Source organism: Tachyglossus aculeatus, chromosome 2, assembly GCF_015852505.1.
Source record: "Tachyglossus aculeatus isolate mTacAcu1 chromosome 2, mTacAcu1.pri, whole genome shotgun sequence".
In the NCBI taxonomy this organism is placed as follows: domain Eukaryota; kingdom Metazoa; phylum Chordata; class Mammalia; order Monotremata; family Tachyglossidae; genus Tachyglossus; species Tachyglossus aculeatus.
Genome location: NC_052067.1, coordinates 129,934,237 through 129,961,441, shown reverse-complemented (window position 1 = coordinate 129,961,441; position 27,205 = coordinate 129,934,237). Strand labels below are relative to the sequence as shown.

At 46.8% G+C, this 27,205-nt stretch overlaps 1 protein-coding gene across 1 annotated transcript in view; it reads left to right on the top strand.

The window, feature by feature from the left end:
- The window catches only part of MYCBP2 (MYC binding protein 2), a 404,370-nt gene that overhangs the window by 72,507 nt on the left and 304,658 nt on the right, over nucleotides 1–27,205 (top strand). The window contains exons 2-3 of the mRNA XM_038763035.1: nucleotides 17,809–17,884; nucleotides 24,640–24,855. Coding sequence (XP_038618963.1) covers nucleotides 17,809–17,884; nucleotides 24,640–24,855 — 292 coding nt within the window. The remainder of the gene's footprint in view (nucleotides 1–17,808; nucleotides 17,885–24,639; nucleotides 24,856–27,205) is intronic.

Genomic DNA, 27,205 nt, shown 5'->3' with positions numbered 1-27,205 from the left:
ATCAATCGTATTTATTGAGCGCTTACTATGTGCAGAGCACTGTACTAAGCGCTTGGGAAGTACAAATTGGCAACATATAGAGACAGGCCCTACCCAACAGTGGGCTCACAGTCTAAAAGGGGGAGACAGAACAAAAACAAACATATTAACAAAATAAAATAAATAGAATAGATATGTACAAATAAAATAAATAAATAAATAGAGTAAAAAAATATGTACAAACATATATACATATATACAGGTGCTGTGGGGAAGGGAAGGAGGTAAGATGGGGGGGATGGAGAGGGGGAGTACTGTGTACTCTGCACACAGTAAGCGCTCAATAAATATGATTGAATGAATGAATGAGAGGACAACAGAATAGCGAACAGACACATTCCCTGGCCACAGTGAGCTTACAGTTCCCACAGAGAGATTCGAGGTCCAGATGCCTTTTTCTTCTTTTTGATGGCATTTATTAAGCACTTACTATGTGCAAAGCACGGTTCCAACGCTTAGTACAGCATCTGGCATATAGTAAGCGCTTAACAATTACCACCACCAGCATGTCTTCAACCGGGCCGGCGCTCAGCAGTATTATTTTTGAAAGATGACTCTGACACTTTCCCATGTGCCGAGCTCCGTTCTCTCAAACCATATTCTGACCACTGTCTTGTCACAGTCTCGCCCTCCAAACAACCTTGCTGCTGCTGCTTCCGTTTCTCAATTTATTATCCAGATGCTAATAATAATAATAATAATAATAATAATGATAATAGTGGGGTTGATTAAGGTTTTACTCTGTCCTAAGCATGGGTGTAGGTGCAAGATTATCAGGCAAGATGGCCCCTGTCTCTCAAAGGGCTCACAGTTTAAGTAGGAAAAATGGGTAATTAAGAGGTCATGGGTTCTAATTCCGGCATCCCCGCTTGTCAGCTGTGTGACTTTGGGCAAGTCACTTAACTTCTCTGTGCCTCAGTGACCTCATCTGGAAAATGGGGATTAAGACTGTGAGCCCCACGTGGGACAACCTGATCACCTTGTATCCCCTCCAGCTCTTAGAACAGCGCTTTGCACATAGTAAGCGCTTAACAAATGCTACTATTATTATTATTATTATTAAGGAGTGGAGAGAAGCAGCATGGTTCAGTGGAAGAGCACAGGCTTTGGAGTCTGAGGTCATGGGTTCAAATTCTGGCTCCACCACTTGTCAGCTGTGTGACTTGGGGCAAGTCACTTAACTTCTCTGGGCCTGTTACCTCATCTGTAAAATAGAGATTAAGACTATGAGCCCCCCGTGGGACAACATGATCACCTTGTATCCTCCCCCAGCGTTTAGAACAGTGCTTTGCACATAGTAAGCGCTTAACAAATGCCATTATTATTATTATTATTGATGTTTGTCCATATTTGTTACTCTATTTATTTTACTTGTACATATCTATTCTATTTATTTTATTTTGTTAGTATGTTTGGTTTGGTTCTCTGTCTCCCCTTTTTAGACTGTGAGCCCGCTGTTGGGTAGGGACTGTCTCTCTATGTTGCCAACTTGTACTTCCCAAGAGCTCAGTACAGTGCTCTGCACACAGTAAGCGCTCAATAAATACGATAAAAAAAAAAATCCCAGATTTACAGATGAGGAAACTGAAGCCTAGAGACGACTCGCCCGAAGTCACAGAGCGGGCAAGTGGAATAACCGGGATGAGAGCCCTGGTCCTCTGATGCCCAGAGCCCTGTTCTTTCCCCCAAGCCGTGCTGCTTAGCTTCAAATCCACCCTGAATGCTTAATACTCCTTTCACCGACTCTGCTATTTTAGATGAAAAACCAGGCTGGTCTATCACGGTCTTGCGACGCTTCAGGGAAGACACTTCTGTGCTTCTGTGGTCCTCCCGGGCCTGGGCTCCTTTTCCATTTTCATTTTCGCACCGCCATGGGGTTCATTCATTCATTCATTCAATCGTATTAATTGAGCGCTTACTGTGTGCAGAGCACTGGACTAAGCGCTTGGGAAGGACAAGTTGGCAACATACAGAGCCAACAGCGGGCTCACAGTCTAGAAGGGGGAGACAGACAACAAAAGAAAATTGTGAAGCTGTTTTTTTTTTTTTTTGCCAGGGCTGGAGAAGGGGCAGTTGGCACCTGCCCGCCCCCCGGCCCTGGCACTTCCTTGCCATGCTTGCCTCCGTCCAGTGGCCTAGTCAGGGTGCTTGCCAGCAGGCATGGGGACTGCTTGCTCCCTCCTCTCTGCCTTCTGCTCAGCCCTCCTACTGCTGTAGTTTCTCCCCCCTATCAATCAATCAATCAGTCATATTTATTGAGCGCTTACTGTGTGCAGAGCACTGTACTGAGCGCTTGGGAAGTCCAAATTGGCAACATATAGAGACAATCCCCACCCAACAGTGGGCTCACAGTCTAAAAGGGGGAGACAGAGAACCAAACCAAACATACTAACAAAATAAAATAAATAGAATAGATATGTACAAGTAAAATAAATAAGTAAATAGAGTAATAAATATGTAGAAACATATATACAGGTGCTGTGGGGAAGGGAAGGAGGTAAGATGGGGGATGGAGAGGGGGATGAGGGGGAGAGGAAGGAAGGGGCTCAGTCTGGGAAGGCCTCCTGGAGGAGGTGAGCTCTCAGTAGGGCCTTGAAGGGAGGAAGAGAGCTAGCTTGGCGGATGGGCAGAGGGAGGCCATTCCAAGCCCGGGGGATGATGTGGGCCGATGGCGGGACAGGCGAGAACGAGGTACGGTGAGGAGATTAGCGGCAGAGGAGCAGAGGGTGCGGGCTGGGCTGGAGAAGGACAGAAGGGAGGGGAGGTAGGAGGGGGCGAGGGGATGGATGGACAGCCTGGAAGCCCAGGGTGAGGAGTTTCTGCCTGATGCGCAGATTGATTGGGAGCCACTGGAGATTTTTGAGGAGGGGAGTAAAATGTAAGTCTAGACCGTAAGCTCATTGTGGGCAGGGATTGTGTCTGTTTCTTGTTCTGTTTCCCTCTCCCGAACTCTTAGTTCAGGCCCTGCAAGCAGTAAGCACTCAAAGGGGAAGCAGATGAGTTCCCAGATCAGGGAACTGAAGCCCGGAGAAGGGAAGTGTCTTGCCCAAGGCCACACAGTAGACAAGTGAAGCAGCAGAAGCAGCGTGGCTCAGTACCAAGAGCCCGGGCTTGGGAGTAAGAGGTCGAGGGTTCGTTCTAATCCCAGCTCTGCCACTTAATCATAATTAATAATGGCATTTATTAAGCACTTACTATGTGCAAAGCACTGTTCTAAGTGCTGGGGATGTTACAAGGTAATCAGGTTGTCCCACGGGGGGCTCACAGTCTTCAGACTGTGTGCCCACTGTTGGGTAGGGACTATCTCTATATGTTGCCAACTTGTACTTCCCAAGCGCTTAGTACAGTGCTCTGCACACAGTAAGCGCTCAATAAATACAATTGATTTACAGATGAGGTAACTGAGGCGCAGAGAAGTTAAGTGACTTGCCCAAAGTCACACAGCTGACAATTGGCAGAGCCAAGATTTGAACCCGTGACCTCTGACTCCCAAGCCCGGGCTCTTTCCACTGAGCCACGCTGCTTCTGCTGCTTCACTTGTCTGCTGTGTGGCCTTGGGCAAGACACTTCACTTCTCTGGGCTTCAGTTCCCTCATCTGGGGATCGGGAGGGTGAGCCTCATGTGGGACAGGGACCGTGTCCAACCTCATTACCTTGTATTCTGGAAGTGGAAAGAGCCCGGGCTTGGGAGTCAGAGGTCATGGGTTCGAATCCCGGCTCTACCCCTTGTCAGCTGTGTGACTTTGGGCAAGTCACTTCACTTTGTCACCTGTAAAATGGGGACTGAGACTGTGAGCCCCCACGTGGGACAACCTGTTAACCGTGTATCTCCCCCAGTGCTTAGAACAGTGCTTGGCACATAGTACATAGAGAAGCAGCGTGGCCCAGTGGAAAGAGCCCGGGCTTTGGAGTCAGAGGTCAAGGGTTCGAATACCGGCTCCGCCACATATCTGCTGTGTGACCTTGGACAAGTCACTTCACTTCTCTGAGCCTCCGTTACCTCATCTGGAAAATGGGAATTAAGACTGGGAGCCCCACGTGGGACAACTTGATCACCTTGTATCCCCCCCAGCGCTTAGAACAGTGCTTTGCACATAGTAAGCGCTTAACAAATGCCATTATGATTATTATAGTAAGCGTTTAACAAATACCATAATAATAATGATAATTATTATTATTAAAGACGATTGAAGGCATGAATGAGGACAACTGTCACCTGGCATAAAGGCTATGAGCCCACTGTTGGGTAGGGACTGTCTCTATATGTTGCCAATTTGTACTTCCCAAGCGCTTAGTACAGTGCTCTGCACACAGTAAGCGCTCAATAAATACGATTGATGATGATGAAGGCTGCTCTTGTTCCCTGCCCGGCGTGGCCAACCCGTCCTGGGCCTGACTGCTACTTGTTGATGAAGGCTGAGGCGAGTGGGGGAGACCTGAGGGGTTCGGTGGTCAGGGAAGAAGAAGGCGGATAGATCACCTTCACCCCGAGAGCCTCTCTCTCCCCTTCCTTCCTCTCCCCCTCGTCCCCCTCTCCATCCCCCCATCTTACCTCCCTCCCTTCCCCACAGCACCTGTATATATGTATATATGTTTGTACATACCTTTTTACTCTATTTATTTATTTATTTAACTTATTTGTACATATCTATTCTATTTATTTCATTTTGTTAGTATGTTTGGTTTTGTTCTCTGTCTCCCCCTTTTAGACTGTGAGCCCACCGTTGGGTAGGGACCGGCTCTATATGTTGCCAATTTGTACTTCCCAAGCGCTTAGTACAGTGCTCTGCACATAGTAAGCGCTCAATAAAGACGACTGATGATGATGATGATCTCTGGTTCCCCCCCAAGCCGAGTTGAGCCGGGGTCGCACTTGAAAAGCAGCGTGGCTTAGTGGAAAGAGCCCGGGCAGACGACGTGGATTCCCATCCCGGCTCCGCCACTTGTCTGCTGTGTGACCTTGGGCAAGTCACTTCACTTCCCTTTGCCCCTCATTTGTAAAATGGGGATTAAGACTGGGAGATGTGGGACCACCTGATTACCCTGTATCTACCCCGGCATCTAAAACAGCATTTGGCACATAGTAAGCACTTAACAAATACAATAATAATAATAATAATAGAGGGCAGGGAGTATTCACTCATTCACTCGTATTTATTGAGCGCTCACTGTGTGCAGGGTACTGTACTACTACATGCTTGGAAGGTACAATACAGCAATAAAGAGAGACAACCCCTGCCCACAAGGGTAGAGGTGTTGTCACCTTGGCTCCACCTCGGGCTCCATTCTAGTTTCCAGGGGTTGGGGCGGGCCCTTCCTGCCCCCGAAACGATGGGGACAGAGCTAGCGGTGCTGCCCCACCATGCTCAATTATGCTATTTGTTAAGCGCTTACTATCATCATCATCATCAATCGTATTTATTGAGCGCTTACTATGTGCAGAGCACTGTACTAAGCGCTTGGGAAGTACAAATTGGCAACATATAGAGACAGTCCCTACCCAACAGTGGGTTCACAGTCTAAAAGGGGGAGACAGAGAACAAAACCAAACATACTAACAAAATAAAATAAATAGAATAGATATGTACAAGTCAAATAAATAGAGTAATAAATATGTACAAACATACATATATACAGGTGCTGTGGGGAAGGGAAGGAGGTAAGATGGGATGGAGAGGGGGACGAGGGGGAGAGGAAGGAAGGGGCTCAGTCTGGGAAGGCCTCCTGGAGGAGGTGAGCTCTCAGTAGGGCCTTGAAGGGAGGAAGAGAGCTAGCTTGGCGGAGGGGCAGAGGGAGGGCATTCCAGGCCCGGGGGAGGACGTGGGCCGGGGGTCGATGGCGGGACAGGCGAGAACGAGGGACAGTGAGGAGATTAGTGGCGGAGGAGCGGAGGGTGCGGGCTGCGTGCCAGGCACTCTACTAAGTAAAGATGTGGTTACAAGCAAATCGAATTGGACGCAATCCCCGTCTGGCACGGGGCTCACAGTCTTCATCTCCATTTTACAGATGAGATAGCTGAGGCAGAGAGATATAAAGCAGCTTGCCCAAGGCCACACAGTAGACAAGTGTTAGAGCCGGGATTAGAACCCGGGACCTTTTGACTCCAGGCCTGTGCCGTAGCCACTACCCAGGGCTCACAGTCTTCATCTCCATTTTACAGATGAGATAGCTGAGGCAGAGAGATATAAAGCAGCTTGCCCAAGGCCACACAGTAGACAAGTGTTTTAGAGCCGGGATTAGAACCCGTGACCTTTTGACTCCAGGCCTGTGCCGTAGCCACCACCCGAAATGTATCATCGTGACCGTCCTGGTGGGCAGGGAATGTGTCTACTTACTCCCAAGCGCTTAGTACAGTACTGTGCACACAGTAAGCATTCAGTCAGTGCCGTTGATATTGATGCCGTCTACAGCATGGGCACCTCTGACCTGGTTCTTTTAGACTGTGAGCCCACTGTTGGGTAGGGACCGTCTCTATATGTTGCCAACTTGTACTTCCGAAACGCTTAGTACAGTGCTCTGCACACAGTAAGCGCTCAATAAATACGATTGATTGATTGATTGGTTTATCCAGATTAGTCGGAACCAGGATCTCCATCTGGAGAGTACCCTGAGTTATTTAAATTGGGTTCCAATCCCGGCAAATGGTTTTCCTTTACATAGCAGTGATAGCATTTCGATGTGAGCAGGGAATGTGTCTGTTGTATTGTACTCTTCCAAGCACTTAGTAATAATAATAATAATAATAATAATGACATGTATTAAGGCCCTGTATTTCAAGGCCCTGTATGACATGTATTTCAAGGCCCTTCTGAGAGCTCACCTCCTCCAGGAGGCCTTCCCAGACTGAGCCCCTTCCTTCCTCTCCCCCTCGTCCCCCTCTCCATCCCCCCCATCTTACCTCCTTCCCTTCCCCACACCACCTGTATATATGTATATATGGTTGTACATATTTATTACTCTATTTATTTATTTTACTTGTACATATCTATCCTATTTATTTTATTTTGTTAGTATGTTTGGTTTTGTTCTGTCTCCCCCTTTTAGACTGTGAGCCCACTGTTGGGTAGGGACTGTCTCTATGTGTTGCCAATTTGTACTTCCCAAGCGCTTAGTACAGTGCTCTGCACACAGTAAGCGCTCAATAAATGTGATTGATGATGATGATGATGCAAAACACTGTTCTAAGCACTGGGGAGTTTACAAGGTGATCAGGTTGTCCTAAGTGGGGCTCACAGTCTTAATCCCCATTTTACAGATGAGATAACCGAGGCACAGAGAAGTGAAGTGACTTGCCCAAAGTCACACGGCTGACAAGTGGCAGAGCTGGGATTTGAACAGATGACTTCTGACTCCAAAGCCCATGCTCTTTCCACTGAGCCATGCTGCTTCCCAATAGTACAGTGCTCTCCGCACAGTAAGCGCTCAATAAATATGCCTGAATGAACGAATTTGTCACCATCATCCTCCGTGGTATTTATCCGAACGCTTACCATGTACACGGTACATTTACACTGTAAAAAGTGCTTGGGAGAGAGCAGTAAAACAGAGTTGGCAGAAAGTTTCCCTGCCCACGAAGAGCGTACAGTTTTTATTTTTTTAGTATTTGTTAAGCACTTACTATGCACCAGGCGCTGTGCTAAGCACTGAGGTAGGTACAAGGTCGTCAGGTTGGACACGGCACATGTCCACACGTGGGGCTCACAGCTTTAAGCCCCACTTTCCAGATGCGGTAACTGAGGCCCGGAGAAGCGAAGCGACTTGCCTAAGGTCACACAGCAGGCGTGTGGCTGGGATTCAAATCCCGTCTACAGAACAAATGTTCATACGACCTTCGTGGCCGCAGGCTAGTGGAGAAGCAGCGTGGCTCAGTGGAAAGAGCATGGGCTTGGGAGCCAGAGGTCATGGGTTCGAATCCCGGCCCCATCCCATGTCTGCTGTGTGATCTTGGGCAAGTCACTTCGCTTCTCTGGGCCTCACTTCCCTCATCTGTAAAATGGGGATTAAGACTGTGAGCCCCACGTGGGGCAACCTGATCACCCTGTATCCTCCCCAGCGCTTAGGACAGTGCTTTGCACAGAGTAAGCGCTTAACAAATGCCCATTGTTACATATGTTGCCAATTTGTACTTCCCAAGCGCTTAGTACAGTGCTCTGAACATAGTAAGCGCTCAATAAATACGATTGATGATGATTTTATTTTGTTAGTATGTTTGGTTTTGTTCTCTTTCTCCCCCTTTTAGACTGTGAGCCCACTGTTGGGTAGGGACTGTCTCTATATGTTGCCAATTTGTACTTCCCAAGCGCTTAGTACAGTGCTCTGCACATAGTAAGCGCTCAATAAATGCGATTGATGATGATGATTTTATTTTGTTAGTATGTTTGGTTTTGTTCTCTGTCTCCCCCTTTTAGACTGTGAGCCCACTGTTGGGTAGGGACTGTCTCTATATGTTGCCAATTTGTACTTCCCAAGCGCTTAGTACCGTGCTCTGCACATAGTAAGCGCTCAATAAATACGACTGATGATGATGATGGTCTCAGAAGAAAGAAAAACTGACCTCCCGTTTGGCCTCCAAACCATTTCTTTCACAGTTACAGATTAGATATGATGGAATAATAACAACAACAGTAATAATGATAATAACAACAGTATTTAAGTGCTTATTACGTGCGAGGCACTATACTAAGCACTGGGGTAGATAAAAAATAATCAGGTTGGACACGGTGCCTATTTCACATAGTTGATCGCGCTTATTGAGCGCTTACTGTGTGCAGAGCACTGGTTGGGAGAGTACGTTATAACAGTGCAACAGAGAGGCGGGATTAGAATCCAGGACCTCCGGCTCCCAGTCTCGTGCTCTTTCCCTGGGACCACGCTGCGGGGGACAGACATGAATATAGAGGAATAATTTATAATATCAATTAAAGGAGATGCCCGTGAGCGCTTTGGGGTTCAGAGGGGGGCAGTTATCAAACGCCCAAGGGCACAGATCCAAGTGTACGGAGGGAGAGGGAGCTGGGAAGAAGAGGGCTTAATCGGGGAATGTTGGTTTGGAAGTGCCAAACAAAGAAGTAGTATATTCCCTGTCCATAAGGAGCTTAATCCCACTTGCCCTCACTGTTGGGAATTGTGGTCATCTTGACACGCGTCCCAGCGCTCAAACTAACCCAGCGATGCAAACACAAGTACCCCACTGTGTGGGTACGCTGAATCCCAAACGGTCCAGACCCACTGAATTTCTGAATAAACAGGGGGCCGAGAAACAAGATTCCCCTGTGACGTTCAATCTAAATCAATCAATCAATCAATCAATCGTATTTATTGAGCGCTTACTATGTGCAGAGCACTGTACTAAGTGCTTGGGAAGTACAAATTGGCAACACATAGAGACAGTCCCTACCCAACAGTGGGCTCACAGTCTAAAAGGGGGAGACAGAGAACAAAACCAAACATACCAACAAAATAAAATAAATAGGATAGAAATGTACAAGTAAAATAAGTAAATAAATAGAGTAATAAATATGTGCAACCGTATATACATATATACAGGTGCTGTGGGGAAGGGAAGGAGGTAAGATGGGGGGATGGAGAGGGGGACGAGGGGGAGAGGAAGGAAGGGGCTCAGTCTGGGAAGGCCTCCTGGAGGAGGTGAGCTCTAAGCAGGGCCTTGAACCTAAATGTGGTTGAGGACATTTAACGTTGCTCTGATTTGTCCAGAATCCCAGCTGGGTCTGTCTTCCAACTTCCCGAACCGTTCATCATCATCATCAACCGTATTTATTGAGCGCTTGCTAGGTGCCCGAACCGTTCGAATCCCCTCGGCGATCTTTATTATTGAGCGCTTACCGGGTGCTCGAACCGTTCAAATCCCCTCGGCGATCTTTACTGGATTCTAGGGTTCGAACTCGTTCTGCTTGGGAGTGGTGATCCAAAAAACGCTTTGCAGTGGTTGTGTTTCCCGTTATTTTAACCCGCGGCGGAGAGTGGGTGAGCAGAGGGCAGCGGTTGAGCGGTGACCGCGACTCTTTCGGTTCCAGTTGGCTCAGTGGAAAGAGCCCGGGCTTTGGAGTCAGAGGTCATGGGTTCGAGTCCCGACTCCGCCACGTGTCTGCTGTGTGACCTAGGGCAAGTCACTCCTCTGAGCCTCAGTTACCTCATCTGCAAAATGGGGATGAAGACGGTGAACCCCACGTGGGACAACCTGATCACTTTGCATCCCCCCCCAGCGCTTAGAACAGTGCTTTGCACGTAGTAAGCGCTTAACAAATGCCCACATTGTTGTTTAGGGCCCGAGATTTCCTCGGGGAAATGGTCCCAGGCGGAGAAATAGCCTAGCGAGGTATCTTCGGGGATTCGGTCCTGGAACCTCTGGTAGCGATGAGTTGCATAAACAACTTTTTCGGTTTTATCTCCGTTAATAGGGAAGTTCCCAAAATAACCCCAGTGTTTTCCGTACATATCTATTCTATTTATTTTATTTTGTTAGTATGTTCGGTTTTGTTCTCTGTCTCCCCCTTTTAGACTGTGAGCCCCCTGTTGGGTAGGGACTGTCTCTAGATGTTGCCAACTTGGGCTTCCCAAGCGCTTAGTACAGTGCTCTGCACACAGTAAGCGCTCAATAAAGACGATTGATTGATTGAGTGTCACAATTGGGAGCTCTGGGAGGACTTGAAGGATCTCGCCTACCACTTCGGTTGTATTGTAATAGTGAAAGAGCCGGGCCTTGGGAGTCAGAGGTCGTGGGTTCTAATCCCGGCTCCGCCGCTTGTCAGCTGTGTGACTTTGGGCAAGTCACTTCACTTCTCTTGGCCTCAATGACTTCATCTGTAAAATGGGGATTATGACTGGGAGCCCCACGTGGGACAACCTTCCCGTCTCGGCTGCTTGTCAGTTGTGTGACTTTGGGCAAGTCACTTCACTTCTCTTGGCCTCAATGACTTCATCTGTAAAATGGGGATTAAGACTGGGAGCCCCACGGGGGACAACCTGCCCGTCTCTGCCGCTTGTCAGTTGTGTGACTTTGGGCAAGTCACTTCACTTCTCTTGGCCTCAGTGACCTCATCTGTAAAATGGGGATTAAGACTGGGAGCCCCACGTGGGACAACCTGCCCGTCTCTGCCGCTTGTCAGTTGTGTGACTTTGGGCAAGTCACTTCACTTCTCTTGGCCTCAGTGACTTCATCTGTAAAATGGGGATTAAGACTGGGAGCCCCATGTGGGACAACCTGCCTATCTCTGCCACTTGTCAGTTGTGTGACTTTGGGCAAGTCACTTCACTTCTCTTGGCCTCAATGACTTCATCTGTAAAATGGAGATTAAGACTGGGAGCCCCACATGGAACAACCTGCCCGTCTCCGCCGCTTGTAGTTCTGTGACTTTGGGCAAGTCACTTCACGTCTCTTGGCCTCAGTGACTTCATCTGTAAAATGGGGATTAAGACTGGGAGCCCCACGTGGGACAACCTGCCCGTCTCCACCACTTGTCAGTTGTGTGACTTTGGGCAAGTCACTTCACTTCTCTTGGCCTCATTGACTTCATCTGTAAAATGGGGATTGAGACTGGGAGCCCCACGTGGGACAACCTGCCCGTCTCCGCCACTTGTCAGTTGTGTGACTTTGGGCAAGTCACTTCACTTCTCTTGGCCTCAGTGACTTCATCTGTAAAATGGGGATTAAGACTGGGAGCCCCACGTGGGACAACCTGCCCGTCTCCACCGCTTGCCAGTTGTTTGACTTTGGGCAAGTCACTTCACTTCTCTTGGCCTCAGTGACTTCATCTGTAAAATGGAGATTAAGACTGGGAGCCCCACATGGGACAACCTGCCCGTCTCCGCCGCTTGTAGTTGTGTGACTTTGGGCAAGTCACTTCACTTCTCTTGGCCTCAGTGACTTCATCTGTAAAATGGGGATTAAGACTGGGAGCCCATATGGGACAACTCGATAACCTTGTATCCACCCCAGCGCTTCGAACAGTGCTTGGCACATAGTAAGCGCTTAACAAATGCCATCATTATAATAATAATATCATTGGTATTCGTTGTGCGCTTACTATGTGCCCAGGCGCTGGGGTAGATGCAAGCTGATCAGTTTGGACACAACTCCTGTCCCACGTGGGGCTCACAGTCTTAATCTCCATTTTACAGATGAGGGACCCGGGGTTACAGAGAAGTGAAGTGACTTGCTCAAGGTCACACAGCAGACAAATGGCGGAGTTGGGATTAGACCCTGGCTCCCTCTGGGCTCCCAGGCTTCTTGTGCTTTAGCCATCAGGTCGTGCAGCCTCTTAAGAGGGAAGCAGCGTGGCGCAGTGGAAAGAGCACAGGCTTGGGAGTCAGAGGTCATGGGTTCAAATCCCAGCCCTGCCAATTGTCAGCTGTGTGACCTTGGGCAAGTCACTTAACTTCTCTGGGCCTCAGCTCCCTCATCTGTAAAATGGGGATGAAGACTGTGAGCCCCCCGTGGGACAATCTGATGACCTTGTATCTACCCCGGCGCTTAGAACGGGGCTTGGCACACAGTAAGCGCTTAACAAATACCAGCATTATTATTAAATAATCCGAAACCGAACAAGGTTTCAGAAATTCAGCCTCTACTTGAATGCTGATGTGGTTGATCATCATCATCAATCGTATTTATTGAGCATTTACTGTGTGCAGAGCACTGTACTAAGCGCTTGGGAAGTACAAGTTGGCAACATATAGAGACAGTCCCTACCCAACAGTGGGCTCACAGTCTAGAAGGGGGAGACAGAGAACAAAACCAAGCATACTAACAAAATAAAATAAATAGAATAGATATGTACAAGTAAAATAAATAAATACATAGAGTAATAAATATGTACAAACATATATACAGGTGCTGTGGGGAAGGGAAGGAGGTAAGATAGGGGGGAAGGAGGGGGGAATCAATCAATCAATCGTATTTATTGAGCGCTTACTATGTGCAGAGCACTGTACTAAGCGCTTGGGAAGTACTAATTGGCAACATACAGAGACAGTCCCTACCCAACAGTGGGCTCACAGTCTAAAAGGGGGAGACAGAGAACAAAACCAAACATACTAACAAAATAAAATAAATAGAAGGTTGATGAGGTGGCGTGACCAGGGAGGGGCCGATATGCCAGGGAAATCCTCCTCAAATTGGTGACTTTTTAGGAGGGCGTCAGCCCTAACATGGATGCAAATTCCACGGGAGGGTGTAATCAGGCAATAAAATTTGAATAATGTGTGTGTGTGTGTGTATGCAAACACACACAAATATATGAGGTAGTGTAGAATAAAGAAGTGTCCCAATAATTTTAGGGTGGTATTCTGTTGATTGAAGCGATTCACTTGAGGGTGAATTTTGGACCCCACCCCCAAATAATAATGATGGTATTTGTTAAGCGCTGACTTTGTGCCAAGTACTGTTCCAAGCGCCGATTGAGTACTTACTAGTTAAATCAATTCCCTCAAGGCGACAGACCAATTTAGCTTTCCCAGAAGCGTGTGTGCAGCACTGTGGGATTTCAAATCCGCCGGGCCAGCGGATCTGGCCCGGTTTCTTGACAAACAGAGTTCCTTAAATAGGCAAAGTCCTAAGAGAGTGGATTCACAAATCAGACAAGCAGCCTTCATTCATTCATTCATTCTTTCAGTCAGATTCAGCGCTTACTGTGTGCAGAGCACTGTAGTAAGCGCTTGGGAGAGTACAAAGCAACAATTAACAGTGACATTCCCTGTCTCCCCCTCGTCCCCCTCTCCATCCCCCTCATCTTACCTCCTTCCCTTCCCCACAGCACCTGTATATATGTTTGTACATATTCATTACTCTGTTTATTTATTTATTTATTTATTTTACTTGTACATATCTATTCTATTTATTTTATTTTGTTAGTATATTTGATTTTGTTCTCTGTCTCCCCCTTTTAGACTGTGAGCCCACTGTTGGGTAGGGACTGTCCCTGTATGTTGCCAACTTGTACTTCCCAAGCGCTTAGTGCAGTGCTCTGCACACAGTAAGTGCTCAATAAGTACGATTGATTGATTGATTGATTCCCTGCCCAGAGCTAGCTTACAATCTGGGGGAGTGGAGACAGACATCAGTACAAATAAACAAAATTACAGGGCTCTAAGTGCTGGGGATTTGAGAGGCGGGAGAAGAGCAAAGGGGGTAAGGGCAACACAGACGGGAGTGGGAGGTGAGGAAAAGTGGCGTTTAGTCAGGGAAGGCCTCTTGGAGGTGATGGGCCTTCAATAAGGCTTTCAAAGGTGGGGGCGAGTCATTTTCTCTTGGATTTGAGGAGGGGAGGGTATTCCAGGCCACAGGTGGGACGTAGGCTAGGAGCTGGCAGCGAGACAGTAAGCGCTCAATAAATACGATTGATGATGATGATGATGACAGGCGAGATCATGCCTCAGTAATATCAATCAATCAATCAGTCAATCGTATTTATTGAGCGCTTACTATGTGCAGAGCACTGTACTAAGCGCTTGGGAAGTACAAATTGGCATCACATAAGCTGGGGGGGTGTTCTGTATGTGTCTGTGTGTTTGTTGCTGGGGAGGGGGGTTGTGGAGACGGTGGTGAGGAGAAGCACACACACACAAATGCACAACAGGGAAAGACTCTCAATTTAAACGGCTCCAGCCAGCTTGATTCATTCATTCATTCATTCAGTCGTATTTATTGAGCGCTTACTGTGTGCAGAGCACTGTACTAAGCGCTTGGGAAGTACAAGTTGGCAACATAAAGAGACGGTCCCTACCCATCAGTGGGCTCACAGTCTAGAAGGGGGAGACAGACAACAAAACATATTAACAAAATAAAATGAATAGAATAAATATGTACAAGTGAAATAGAGTAATAAATATGTACAAACATATATACATATATATTAACAGGGGGAGACAGACAACCAAACATATTAATTAATATATTAACTTATTACCATATTAGAGTAGTAAATAGGTACAAACATATACATATAGACAGGTGCTGTGGGGAGGGGAAGGAGGTAAGGCGGGGGGATGGGGATTTGAACCCATGACCTCCGACTCCAAAGCCCAGGCTCCTTCCACTGGGCCACGCCGCTTCTCTGGAAGCAGAAATAATGATAAAAAATAATGGAAGTAATAACAATAGAAATCAGAGAAATAATTCCCACCCTCAAGTCGAAGGTGGGGGGCTCCTGGGCCCGGCTGGGCGACCCCTGATTGTTTTACCCAGAGGACTCTGGGAAATATTGTTTCCCCACCCCTGGTTCCCACTTCTTCTTCCCCTCAGCCCTCTAACTTCAGCTCTCCGTCCAGTGGAATTGCGAATGCGATGGCAACCCGGCTCTGCCACCAATCAATCAATCAATCAATCATATTTATTGAGGGCTTACTGTGTGCAGAGCACTGTACTAAGCACTTAGTACAGCAGTTCGTCCTACTCCCTGGCTGGCACCTTGGGGCAAAACCCCAGGCCTCGCCAGCCTTGCCACCAGCCCCTGCTCCATCTTAGTCAAACCGAGGTAGCAATCAATCAATCAATCAGTCGTATTTATTGAGCACTTACTGTGTGCAGAGCACTGTACTACGCAGTGGTGTGAGGCCTTGTCACCTTTTACAACGTGGCCTTGGCTGTAGTGGTGAGCTGTGTGACCTTGGGCAAGCCACTTGACTTCTCTGGGCCTCGGTTCCCTCATCTGTAAAATGGGGATTAAACCTGTATGTATTCATTCATTCATTCAATCGTATTTATTGAGCGCTTACTGTGTACAGAGCACTGGACTAAGCACTTGGGAAGTACAAGTTGGCAACTGTATATATGTTTGTACATATTTATCACTCTATTTTACTTGTACGTATTCTATTTATTTTGTTAGTATGTTTTGTCTTGTTGTCTGTCTCCCCCTTCTAGACTGTGAGCCCGCTGTTGCGTAGGGACTGTCTCTATTTGTTGCCGACTTGTACTTCCCAAGCGCTTAGTCCAGTGCTCTGCACACAGTAAGCGCTCAATAAATACGATTGAAGGAATGAATGACCCACAACTCTGCCACCACCCTGCTAGTCGCTGCACGCCGTGCCGCTCCCACAGTTTCATCGTCCTCATTGTTTGTTGTGTTGCTTTTGTGTTTTCATTGCTTCACCCGCTCCGATGTTTTTGTCACCATTCCGGCTCCCCCACCTTGGATGGTGAGCCCCTTGGGGTCCAGAGACTGTGTCTATTTCTCATCCGGATAGTTTTTCCCGGCACTTAGAAGTACAATGTTGGGCACACAGTAATAAAGACTGTTGCTTTTGGTTCTGCACAGCACTTTGTTGGTCAGACCACCCAAAACGTCGATTCCCTCAAGGGTCTCGGCTTGGGCTGTGTCGCGGTCGCTCTCTACTCTTGCGTATCTCATGGATTCCCTGCCCGGGGCTCTAATACGTTGGATTGCATGACTCTTATCAAATAAACTCCCCCTTTTAGACTGTGAGCCCACTGTTGGGTAGGGACCGTCTCTATATGTTGCCAACTTGGACTTCCCAAGCGCTTAGTACAGTGCTCTGCACACAGTAAGCGTTCAATAAATACGATTGATTGATTGATTGATTAAACTGAGTGTATTTTAACTGGTAGGTGGGGAGGAGCGTGGGCTAAGTATGGGAAGGTGGAGAAGGGAGACAAGGAGAGGCGGCGACATAGTGGAATGGCAGAGAGGTCATGATTCGATTCACTTCAGTTGTATTTATTGAGTGCTTTCTGTGTGCAGAGCACTGTACTAAGCGCTTGGGTGAGTAATAATAACAATAATGATGTTATTTGCGAAGTGCTTACTATGTGCCAAGCACTGGAGTAGATACACGGTAATCAGGTTGCCCCACATGGGGCCCACAGTCTTACAGACTGTCTCTGTATGTTGCCAGCTTGCACTTCCCAAGCGCTTAGTACAGTGCTCTGCACACAGTAAGTGCTCAATAAATACGATTGAATGAATCCCCCCCCTTATCTCCTTCCCCTCCTCACAGCACCTGTATATATGTTTGTACGTATTTATTACTCTATTCTATTTGTACATATTTATTTTAGTTTTGTTTTGTTGTCTGTCTCCCCCTTCTAGACTGTGAGCCCGCTGTTGGGTAGGGACCGTCTCTAGATGTTGCCAAGTTGTGCTTCCCAAGCGCTTAGTACAGTGCTCTGCACACAGTAAGCGCTCAATAAATATGATTGAATGAATGAATAGACGAGGGGGAGGAAGAGGTAAGGCCAAGGGGAAGATAAAAAGGGGAAGTTAAGGGTGGGCTGCTTTGGGGCCTCTCCCACAATACAGCCCGCATCCAACAGCTAGATAGAAGGTAAAGAAGCCTCCAACTCCCAAGGAACCTCATTTTTTCTGGCTTAATCACTCCAATTGATTTGGTGGTCGCTCTCTGTCAATCATTCAAATCCTCCCTCCTAACATGCTGCAACACTGTGAATCCACAAGAGCAACTCCCTTCCGTGTCACCCCGACTTGCTCCCTCTGTCCCCCCCACTCCCAGCCCCACAGCACTTATGTACATAACTGTAATTTTTTTATTTATATTAATGTGTGTCTCCCCCCTCTAGACTATAAGCTCTCTGTGGGCTGTTTATTGGTGTATTTTACTCTCCCAAATGCTCCGTACAGTGCTCTGCGCACAGTAAGCGCTCAATAAATCCGATGGAATGCACGACTGAGCGGGCCTATTTTCAAAATGTGTGCAGTGAAAACAGTCTTTGAATTTCCACTGGAAACGTTCTTAATGCTCACGAGATGTTTTGTGTTTTTTTTTCCCCTTCAGGAATAAGAAACTTTTAAGTAAGAAAAAACTGAAGAGGAAGCAGAAGACCAAATCCAAAGTGAAAGTGCGAAGCAAGGTAAATCACTCTCAGTACTTGAGGATTTTAAATTGTGTCATGAAACTGACGCTTTTTAATAATAATAATAATGGTATTTAAGTGCTTACTACGTGCAAAGTACTGTTCTAAGCACTTGGGGAATACAGGGTGATCAGGTTGTCCCCCGTGGGGCTCCCAGTCTTAATCTCCATTTTATAGATGAGGCACAGAGAAGTGAAGTGACCTGCCCAAAGTCCCACAGCTGACAAGTGGCAGAGCTTGGATTCGAACCCATGACCTCTGACTCCCAAGCCTGTGCTCTTTCCACTGAGCCTCGCTGTTTCTTCCTTTTACCCCTAACGCTAACAGGACCAAGATGATAACTTAGAAAAATGGTATTTTTGTTTGTGTTGAAAGGGGATGTGTGTATTATTTTATAGTCCTGTCATCGCCTCTCTGCTCCGCAGCTTCTCCCTGGGTTGGTCTGAAGCCGGTTGGGAGTGAGACTCCAGGGCTGTCTTCCCTACGTTTGCCACTGCCAGTTTTGTGGGAGATAAAAGTTGTAGTTCAATCAATAAATACGATTGATTGATTGATTGATAGAGGATAAAACGGTTAGATTCCAGCGTGGAAGAGAAGCGAGAGTCAGTTGCCGTTTGGCCTCCTGTCCGCCCTTGCGGTTGGACTACTGATGGATTCCCTTTGGAGTCGGTGGTCTTGAACAGATCAATCAGTCATTGGTATTTATTGAGCGTTTCCTCCGAGCGGAGCGGTACACTAAGCGTTTGGGAGTCCAGTACAACAGCGTTTGGGAGTCCAGTACAACAGACCACAGCCTGTTGTACACTGGCCTCAGTCCCTGTTGGCGAGGCTGAGATTAGGGTCGAGTTACAATACAAGGATGTTTGGAATCACTGTGCCGTGTCATTTGATTAGATTTAATCCTATATTTATAGTCGAGGATTTATTGCCGGAGAATAAGCTTCATCCCCTCCCAGTTAAATAGAAGGCTCAGAATAGTGGGCGTGTGGCCCTTGCTTATATCTAGGCAATTCCTCTTTTTCTAAAGGATTTATACTGTTGAGCATGTAGGGGAGGAGTTAGTACTAATTAAGGCTTTTTCTAGTTGGAATGCATTGGCGAAAAACCCATTTGGGAAATAAGATTGAATGAATGAATGAATTACTCTATTTTGCTTGTACATATTTATTCTACTTATTTTATTTTGTTAATATGTTTTGTTTTGTTCTCTGTCTCCCCCTTCTAGACTGTGAGCCCACTGTTGGGTAGGGACTGTCTCTATATGTTGCCAACTTGTACTTCCCAAACGCTTATTACAGTGCTCTGCACACAGTTAAGCGCTCAATAAATACAGATGAATTACTGTATTTATTTATTTATTTGTACATATTTATTCTACTTATTTTATTTTGTTAATATGTTTTGTTTTGCTCTCTGTCACCCCCTTCTAGACTGTGAGCCCACTGTTGGGTAGGGACCGTCTCTATATGTTGCCAGCTTGTACTTCCCAAGCGCTTAGTACAGTGCTCTGCACACAGTAAGCGCTCTATAAATACGATTGAATGAATCAGCACGTAACTTTGGGTTGGGACGGGATCACCGAGTTTTTGGAAGTAGTCCGAGCGGCCCCAGCCTGGTGGCTACTTCCTCGGGAGGCTGCCGGTCAAATTCTAGCTCAGGGGAGTCTCTCAGTGCCCCCTGCTAGTCCATGGGATCCCAACCCATCTCTTCATCATCATCATCAATCGTATTTATTGAGCGCTTACTGTGTGCAGAGCACTGTACTAAGCGCTTGGGAAGTACAAGTTGGCAATCTCTTCTGTTGCTCCTCTTCATTCCTTCAGCAAAGCTGCCTCCTCTCAATCAATCAATCAATCGTATTTATTGAGTGCTTACTATGTGCAGAGCACTGTACTAAGCGCTTGGGAAGTACAAGTTGGCAACATATAGAGACGGTCCCTACCCATCCACTTCCACTGTCGTGAAGTCACACTACGGTCCCTGTGGGCCTTCTGTCGAGGAAAGCCTGCCTAAATTTAATCTTTCCAGGCTTGCGGGGGATCCTTTTATTTCTTTTTCTCAAAATGGTATTCATTAAGACTGTGAGCCCACTGTTGGGTAGGGACTGTCTCTATATGTTGCCAATTTGTATTTCCCAAGCGCTTAGTACAGTGCTCTGCACACAGTAAGTGCTCGATAAATACGATTGATGATGATGATGATGATTAAGCACTTGCTATGTGCCAGGCACTGTACTGAGAATTGAGATAGATGCACGATAATCAGGTTGGACACAGTCCCTGTCTCACATAAATAATAAGTAATGATGGTATTTGTTAAGCGCTTAGTATGTGCAAAGCACTGTTCTAAGCGCTGGGGGGTACAAGGTGATCAGGGTTTTTTTTAATGGCATTTATTAAGCGCTTACTATGTGCAAAGCACTGTTCTAAGCGCTGGGGAGGTTACAAGGTGATCAGGTTGTCCCACGGGGGGCTCACAGTCTTCATCCCCATTTTACAGGTGAGGTAACTGAGGCCCAGAGAAGTGAAGTGACTTGCCCAAAGTGACACAGCTGACAAGCGGCGGAGCCGGGATTTGAACCCCTGACCCCTGACTCCAAAGCCCGTGCTCTTTCCACCGAGCCACGCTGCTTCTCACATGGGGCTCATAGTCTTAATCCCTATTTTAGGGATGAGGGAATTGAGGCCCCAAGAAGTGAAGTGATTTACCTGTGGTCACACTGCAGACAAGTGGCAGAGCTGGGATTATTCATCCATTCATTGTCAATCAATCAATCAATCAATCATATTTATTGAGCGCTTACTGTGTGCAGAGCACTGTACTAAGCACTTGGGAAGTCCAAGTTGGCAACATATAGAGACGGTCCCTACCCAACAGTGGGCTCACAGTCTAGAAGGGGGAGACAGAGAACAAAACCAAACATATTAACAAAATAAAATAAATAGAATAGTCGTATTTATTGAGCTCTTACTGTGTGTAGAGCACTTTACTAAGCACTTGGAAAGTACAGTTTGGCAACAAATAGAGAAGCAGTGTGGCTCAGTGGAAAGAGCCTGGGTTTAGGAGCCAGAGGTCATGGATTCTAATCCCGGCTCCGCCACTTGTCAGCTGTGTGACCTTGGGGAAGTCACTTAACTTCTGGGCCTCAGTTACCTCATCTGTAAAATGGGGTTGGAGACTGTGAGCCCCCTATGGGACAACCTGATCACCTTGTATCCCCCCCAGCGCTTAGAACAGAGCTTTGCACATAGTAAGCGCTTAACAAATGCCATCGTTATTATTATTATTATTATTATTATTAGAGACAATCCCTACCCAACAGTGGGTTTAGAACCCAGGTCCGGGCTGTATTCACTAGGCCACACTGCTTCATTTGGCTACCCTAGCCACTAATTATAGAAGCAGCGTGGCTCAGTGGAAAGAGCCCGGGCTTTGGAGTCAGAGGTCACAGGATCAAATCCTGACTCCCCCAATTTTCAGCTGGGTGACTTGCTTGACTTCTCTGTTCCTCAGGTCCCTCATCTGTAAAATGAGGATTGACTGTGAGCCCCACATGGGACAACCTGATCACCTTGTATCCTCCCCAGCGCTTAGAACAGTGCTTTGCACATAGTAAGTGCTTAATAAATGCCATTATTATTATTATTATTATTATTATTATTATTATTATTATTATTATTATTATTATTAAATTTTTTGACCATCAAACGGAAACTCCTCACCACTGGCTTTAAAGCACTTAATCATCTTGTCCCCTCCTACCTCACCGCACTGATCTCTTACTCCAACCCAGCCCATACGCTTAGCTCCTCCGATGCTAACCTTCTCACTGTGCCTCCATCTCGTCTTTCTTGCCGCCGACCTTTCGCCCACATCCTACTTCTGGCCTGGAGCTCCCTTCCTCCTCATATCAGACAGATCGATCAATCAATCAATCGTATTTATTGAGCGCTTACTGTGTGCAGAGCACTGTACTAAGCGCTTGGGAAGTACAAGTCGGCAACACATAGAGACGGCCCCTACCCAACAGTGGGCTCACAGTCTAGAAGGGGGAGACAGAGAACAAAGCCAAACATACTAACAAAATAAAATAAATAGAATAGGTATGTGCAAGTAAGATAAATAAATAATTTATAATTGCTCTCCCCCACTTCATAGCCTTACTGAAGGCCCATCTCCTCCAAGAAGCCTTCCCTGACTCAGCCCTCCTCTTCTCTTCTCCCACTCCCTTCTGCACTGCTCTTACTCGCTCCTTCATTCATCCTCACTCTGATCCCCACAGCACGTATTTCTATATCGATATATATATATCGATATATATATATCGATATAGAAATACGTGCTGTGGGGATCAGAGTGAGGATATATATAAATATATATATATATCTGTAATTTATTTATTTTTGTATATTATCATCTGTCTCCCCCTTTTAGACTGTGAGCTCACTGTGGGCAGGGAATGTATCTGCTGTTATTTCTGGACTGTGAGCCCACTGTTGGGTAGGGACCGTCTCTATATGTTGCCAACTTGTACTTCCCAAGCGCTTAGTAATAATAATAATAATGATGGCATTTATTAAGCGCTTACTATGTGCAAAGCACGGTTCTAAGGGCTGGGGGGATACAAGGTGATCAGGTTGTCCCATGGGGGGCTCACTGTCAACCCCCATTTTACAGATGAGGTAACTGAGGCCCAGAGAAGTTAAGTGACTTGACCAAGGTCACACAGCTGACAAGTGGCGGAGCCGGGATTTGAACCCACGACCACTGACTCCAAAGCCCGGTCTCTTTCCACTGAGCCATGCTGCTTCTAAGTACAGTGCTCTGCACACAGTAAGCACTCAATAAATACTATTGAATGAATGAATGAATGAATATTGTACTCTCCCAAGCACTTAGTACAGTGCTTTGCACACAGTAAGCGCTCAGTAAATTCATTCATTCAGTCGTATTTATTGAGCGCTTACTGTGTGCAGAGCACTGTACCAAGCGCTTGGGAAGTACAGGTTGGCAACATATAGAGACGGTCCCTACCCAACAGCGGGCTCACAGTCTAGAGGGGGGAGACAGACAACAAAACAAAACATATTAACAAAATAAAATAAATAGAATAAATGTGTTCAAGTAAAATAAATAAATAGAGTAATAAATCGGTACAAACATATATACAGGTGCTGTGGGGAGGGGAAGGAGGTAGGGTGGGGGATGGGGAGGGGGAGAAGGGGAAGAGGAAGGAGGGGGCTCAATCTGGGAGTAAATTCATTCATTCAGTCGTATTTATTGAGCGCTTACTGTGTGCAGAGCACTGTACTAAGCACTTGGGAAGTACAAGTTGGCACCATATAGAGACGGTCCCTACCCAACAATGGGCTCACAGTCTAGAAGGGGGAGACAGACAATAAAACAAAACATGTGGACAGGTGTCAAATCATCAGAACAAATAGAAATAAAGCTAGATGCACCACATTAACAAAATAAATAGAATAGTAAATGTGTACAAGTAAAATAAATAGTCATACTACTTATTGAGTCATATAAGTTGTATTTATTGAGGGCTTACTGTGTGCAGAGCACTGTACTAAGGGCTTGGGAGAATACAATATAACAGACATTCCCGGCCCACAGTGAGCTTATGGTCTAAACAGGGAGACAGATATTAATATAAATAAATACATAAATTACAGACAGGTATACGATTGAACGAATGAAAAAAATTGGGATCCTCCTCGCCAAACAATTTTCACGCTTCATAAATACTGGGGTCAGAGGCTGAGTTGTTTCTGAGTAGTTAGTGCGTGGCTATCCGGTGTTGATTTTTAAAATGAATGAAATGAGGAAACACCGCACGTAGGAATTTTCATCGGAGGAAGGCCCGAAGCAGGCAAAAAATAAATGGGATGAAAGTTTCTAGAACGTCTTGACCGGCAGGGTTTTCTAGCGTCATTAGCCTGCTGCTGTTAAAGGGGTGGGTGGGGTGGAGATATATATATATACACACACACATATATATATATATATATATATAATTCATATATATATGTATGCATACATGTATGCGTGTATACATATGTATATGTGTGTGTAATGGAGAGAGAGAATATAGTATCGGAAGGAGATTATAAAATGAATTTAGTTAGGCATTTCCTTTGAGCTGTATATATAACCCTCCTGCTTTATGCCATTTCCAGAAACTTTAGCCACTGGGCGTTAGTGCAGTTACCCCACAGGCACATTTTTGTTGTTATTATTATTATTATTAATAATAATAATAATAATGGCATTTATTAAGTGCTTACTATGTGCAAAGCACTGTTCTAAGCGCTGGGGAGGTTACAAGGTGATCAGGTTGTCCCACGGGGGGCTCCCAGTCTTAACCCCCATTTTTGCAGATGAGGTAACTGAGGCCCAGAGAAGTTCAGCGACTTGCCCAAAGTCACCCAGCTGACAGTTGGCGGAGCCGGGATTTGAACCCATGACCTCTGACTCCCAAGCCCGGGCTCTTTCCACTGAGCCGCGCTGCTTCCGTACTGAGCCAGGTTGTTGACAGTGCCCTGTGCACAGAGAATGTGTCCACCAACTCTGTTCTGTTGTTCACTCCCAAGCCTCAGTACGGTGCAGGAGCTCAACAAATACCCCTGAAAGACGGGATTACGACTGATGGATTAAGCTTTGAAGGTGGGGAGAGTGGAGCCCGGATAGCGAGAAGGAAGGTGGTTTCAGTTTTGAACGGAAAATACCGTCTTGCTTTGCAGACTGAAAATTTAGAGAATGCAGCGATCATCCCGGATATCAAACTCCATAGCAACCCTTCGGCTTTCAACGTCTACTGCAACGTCCGCCATTGCGTCCTGGAGTGGCAGAAGAAGGAAACGTCCTCGGCGGTGGCGTCGAGAAACTCCGTCCAGAGCGGCGACTCGGACAGCGACGAAGAGGAGGAGTCCAAAGAACCTCCCATCAAACTCCCGAAGGCAAGTACCTTGGGTTTGGCCCGTTGGTTTTATGGTCTCTGTAAAGCGCTTGCCCTGTGCCGGCACTGTACTAAGCACTAGGGCAGCTGCCACTTGGTCAGGTTGGACACAGTCCCTGTCAGTCAATCAATCAATCAATCAATCATATTTATTGAGCGCTTACTGTGTGCAGAGCACTGTACTTGGGAAGTACAAGTTGGCAACATATAGAGACAGTCCCTACCCACCAGTGGGCTCACAGTCTAAAAGGGGGAGACAGAGAACAAAACCAAACATACTAACAAAATAGAATAGATAGAATAAAATAGAATAGATATTAAGAATAGATAATCTTTTAGACTGTGAGCCCACTGTTGGGTAGGGACTGTCTCTATATGTTGCCAATTTGTACTTCCCAAGCGCTTAGTACAGTGCTCTGCACAGAGTAAGCGCTCAATAAATACGATTGATGATGATATGCACAAGTAGAATAAACACATAAATAAATAGAGTAATAAATCTGTACAAACATATCTACATATATACAGGTGCTGTGGGGAAGGGAAGGAGGTAAGATGGGGGGATGGAGAGGGGGGCGAGGGGGAGAGGAAGGAAGGGGCTCAGTCTGGGAAGGCCTCCTGGAGGAGGTGAGCTCTCAGTGCTTGGCACATAGTAAGCGCTTAACGAATTCCAGCCACCCCCCCCCCCCGCAAAAAATAGGATTGATTGATTGATTGAAGCAATTCAACTGCCCCATATATCTGTCCCGCATGGGGCTCACCAGTCCTCATCCCCAATTTCCAGGTGAGGTAGGTGAAGCCCAGAGAAGCGAAGTCACTGGCCTAAGGTCACACAGCGGACCAGTGGCCGAGCTGGGATTAGAACCCAGGTCCTTTCGACTCCCGGGCCCGCGGTTTATCCGTGAGGCCGCACCGCTTCTCCGGTTCTCTTGAAAGAGCGAGTCTCCTCGTAGTGTAGTATCTGCGTACTCCAGGGCGGGAGTGTAAATTCACGGGGGGGCACGACGTGATGTCTCGCACTGCTCCCGAGATTGTGAGGACGGCCAAGCTCACAGACTGAGTCTCACTTGGATAAGTGTACTAAGTGCTTAGTACAGTGCCCTGCACATAGTAAGCACTCAATAAATACAATTGATGATGATAAATTGTTTCCAGGGTGACTCGTCGATTCTAGTAGTCCTTGGAAGCCTCGGCGCCTCGGTTTCAACTCCTTACGCGCCCGCGCCTACCGATATAACCCGAAGGCGCCGCGTGCGTACTTTTCGAAATGTCAAGGGATCAGGAGCATTGTTCCCCTTTTACATTTGGAGAAAGTGATGCACGAGACAGTTTGGAGTTGGCGAGTGTCACGGAGTGAGTCACTCGGAAGATCTGGGAATAGCTCCCGGTTTGATCTCCTGACCGTCCCGGCGTGCCGTAGATCCGCTCTGCCCCCAGCGGGATGGGGCCTAGTCACTGGGGAATTGCTTCCGATGAAATCGGTTTCCTCGGGAGGAGAGCGCGGCAAGGTGACGGATAGCTTTCGCTTGGAAAGCCTGTGCTAAGCGAGATGTGTGACCGTCTCAAGTGTTAGTTCCTGTCTGCCTTCCCACCATCATCAATCGTATTTATTGAGCGCTTACTGTGTGCAGAGCACTGTACTAAGCGCTTGGGAAGTACGAGTTGGTGACATATAGAGACAGTCCCTACCCAATAGTGGGCTCACAGTTAGAGGAGAGGGTTTCCTCCCTTTCGTTCAATCATATTTATTGGGCGCTTAATGTCTGTGCCAAATATAACAATAAACAGACACAGTCCCTGCCCACAACAAGCTTTAAGTGCTGTCTGTGCTAAGTGCTTGGGAGCGTACAATATAACAATAAACAGACACAGTCCCTGCGCACAACAAGCTCAAAGTCTAATATAATAATAATAATAATGGCATTTGTTAAGCGCTTACTATGTGCGAAGCACTGTTCTAAGCGCCGGGGAGGTTGCAAGGTAATCAGGTTGTCCCAAGGGAGCTCACCGTTTCAATCCCCCTTTTACAGATGAGGTAACTGAGGCCCAGAGAAGTTAAGTGACTCGTCCAAAGTCACACAGCTGACAGCGGGAGTGGGGATTTGAACCCGTGACCTCTGACTCCAGAGCCCGTGCTCTTCCCACTGAGCCACGCTGCTTCAGACGTGAATATAAAGAAATTACAGATATGTGTAAAGGGAGCAAGGCAGGGCGACGCAGAGGGGAGTGGGAGAAGAGGAAAGGCGGGCTTAGTCAGGGAAGGTCTCTCGGAAGAGTTGTGCCTTCAATAAGGCTTTGAAAGGGGGGAGAGCAACTGTCTGTGGGATTTGAGAGTTTCAGGCAGAAACTCC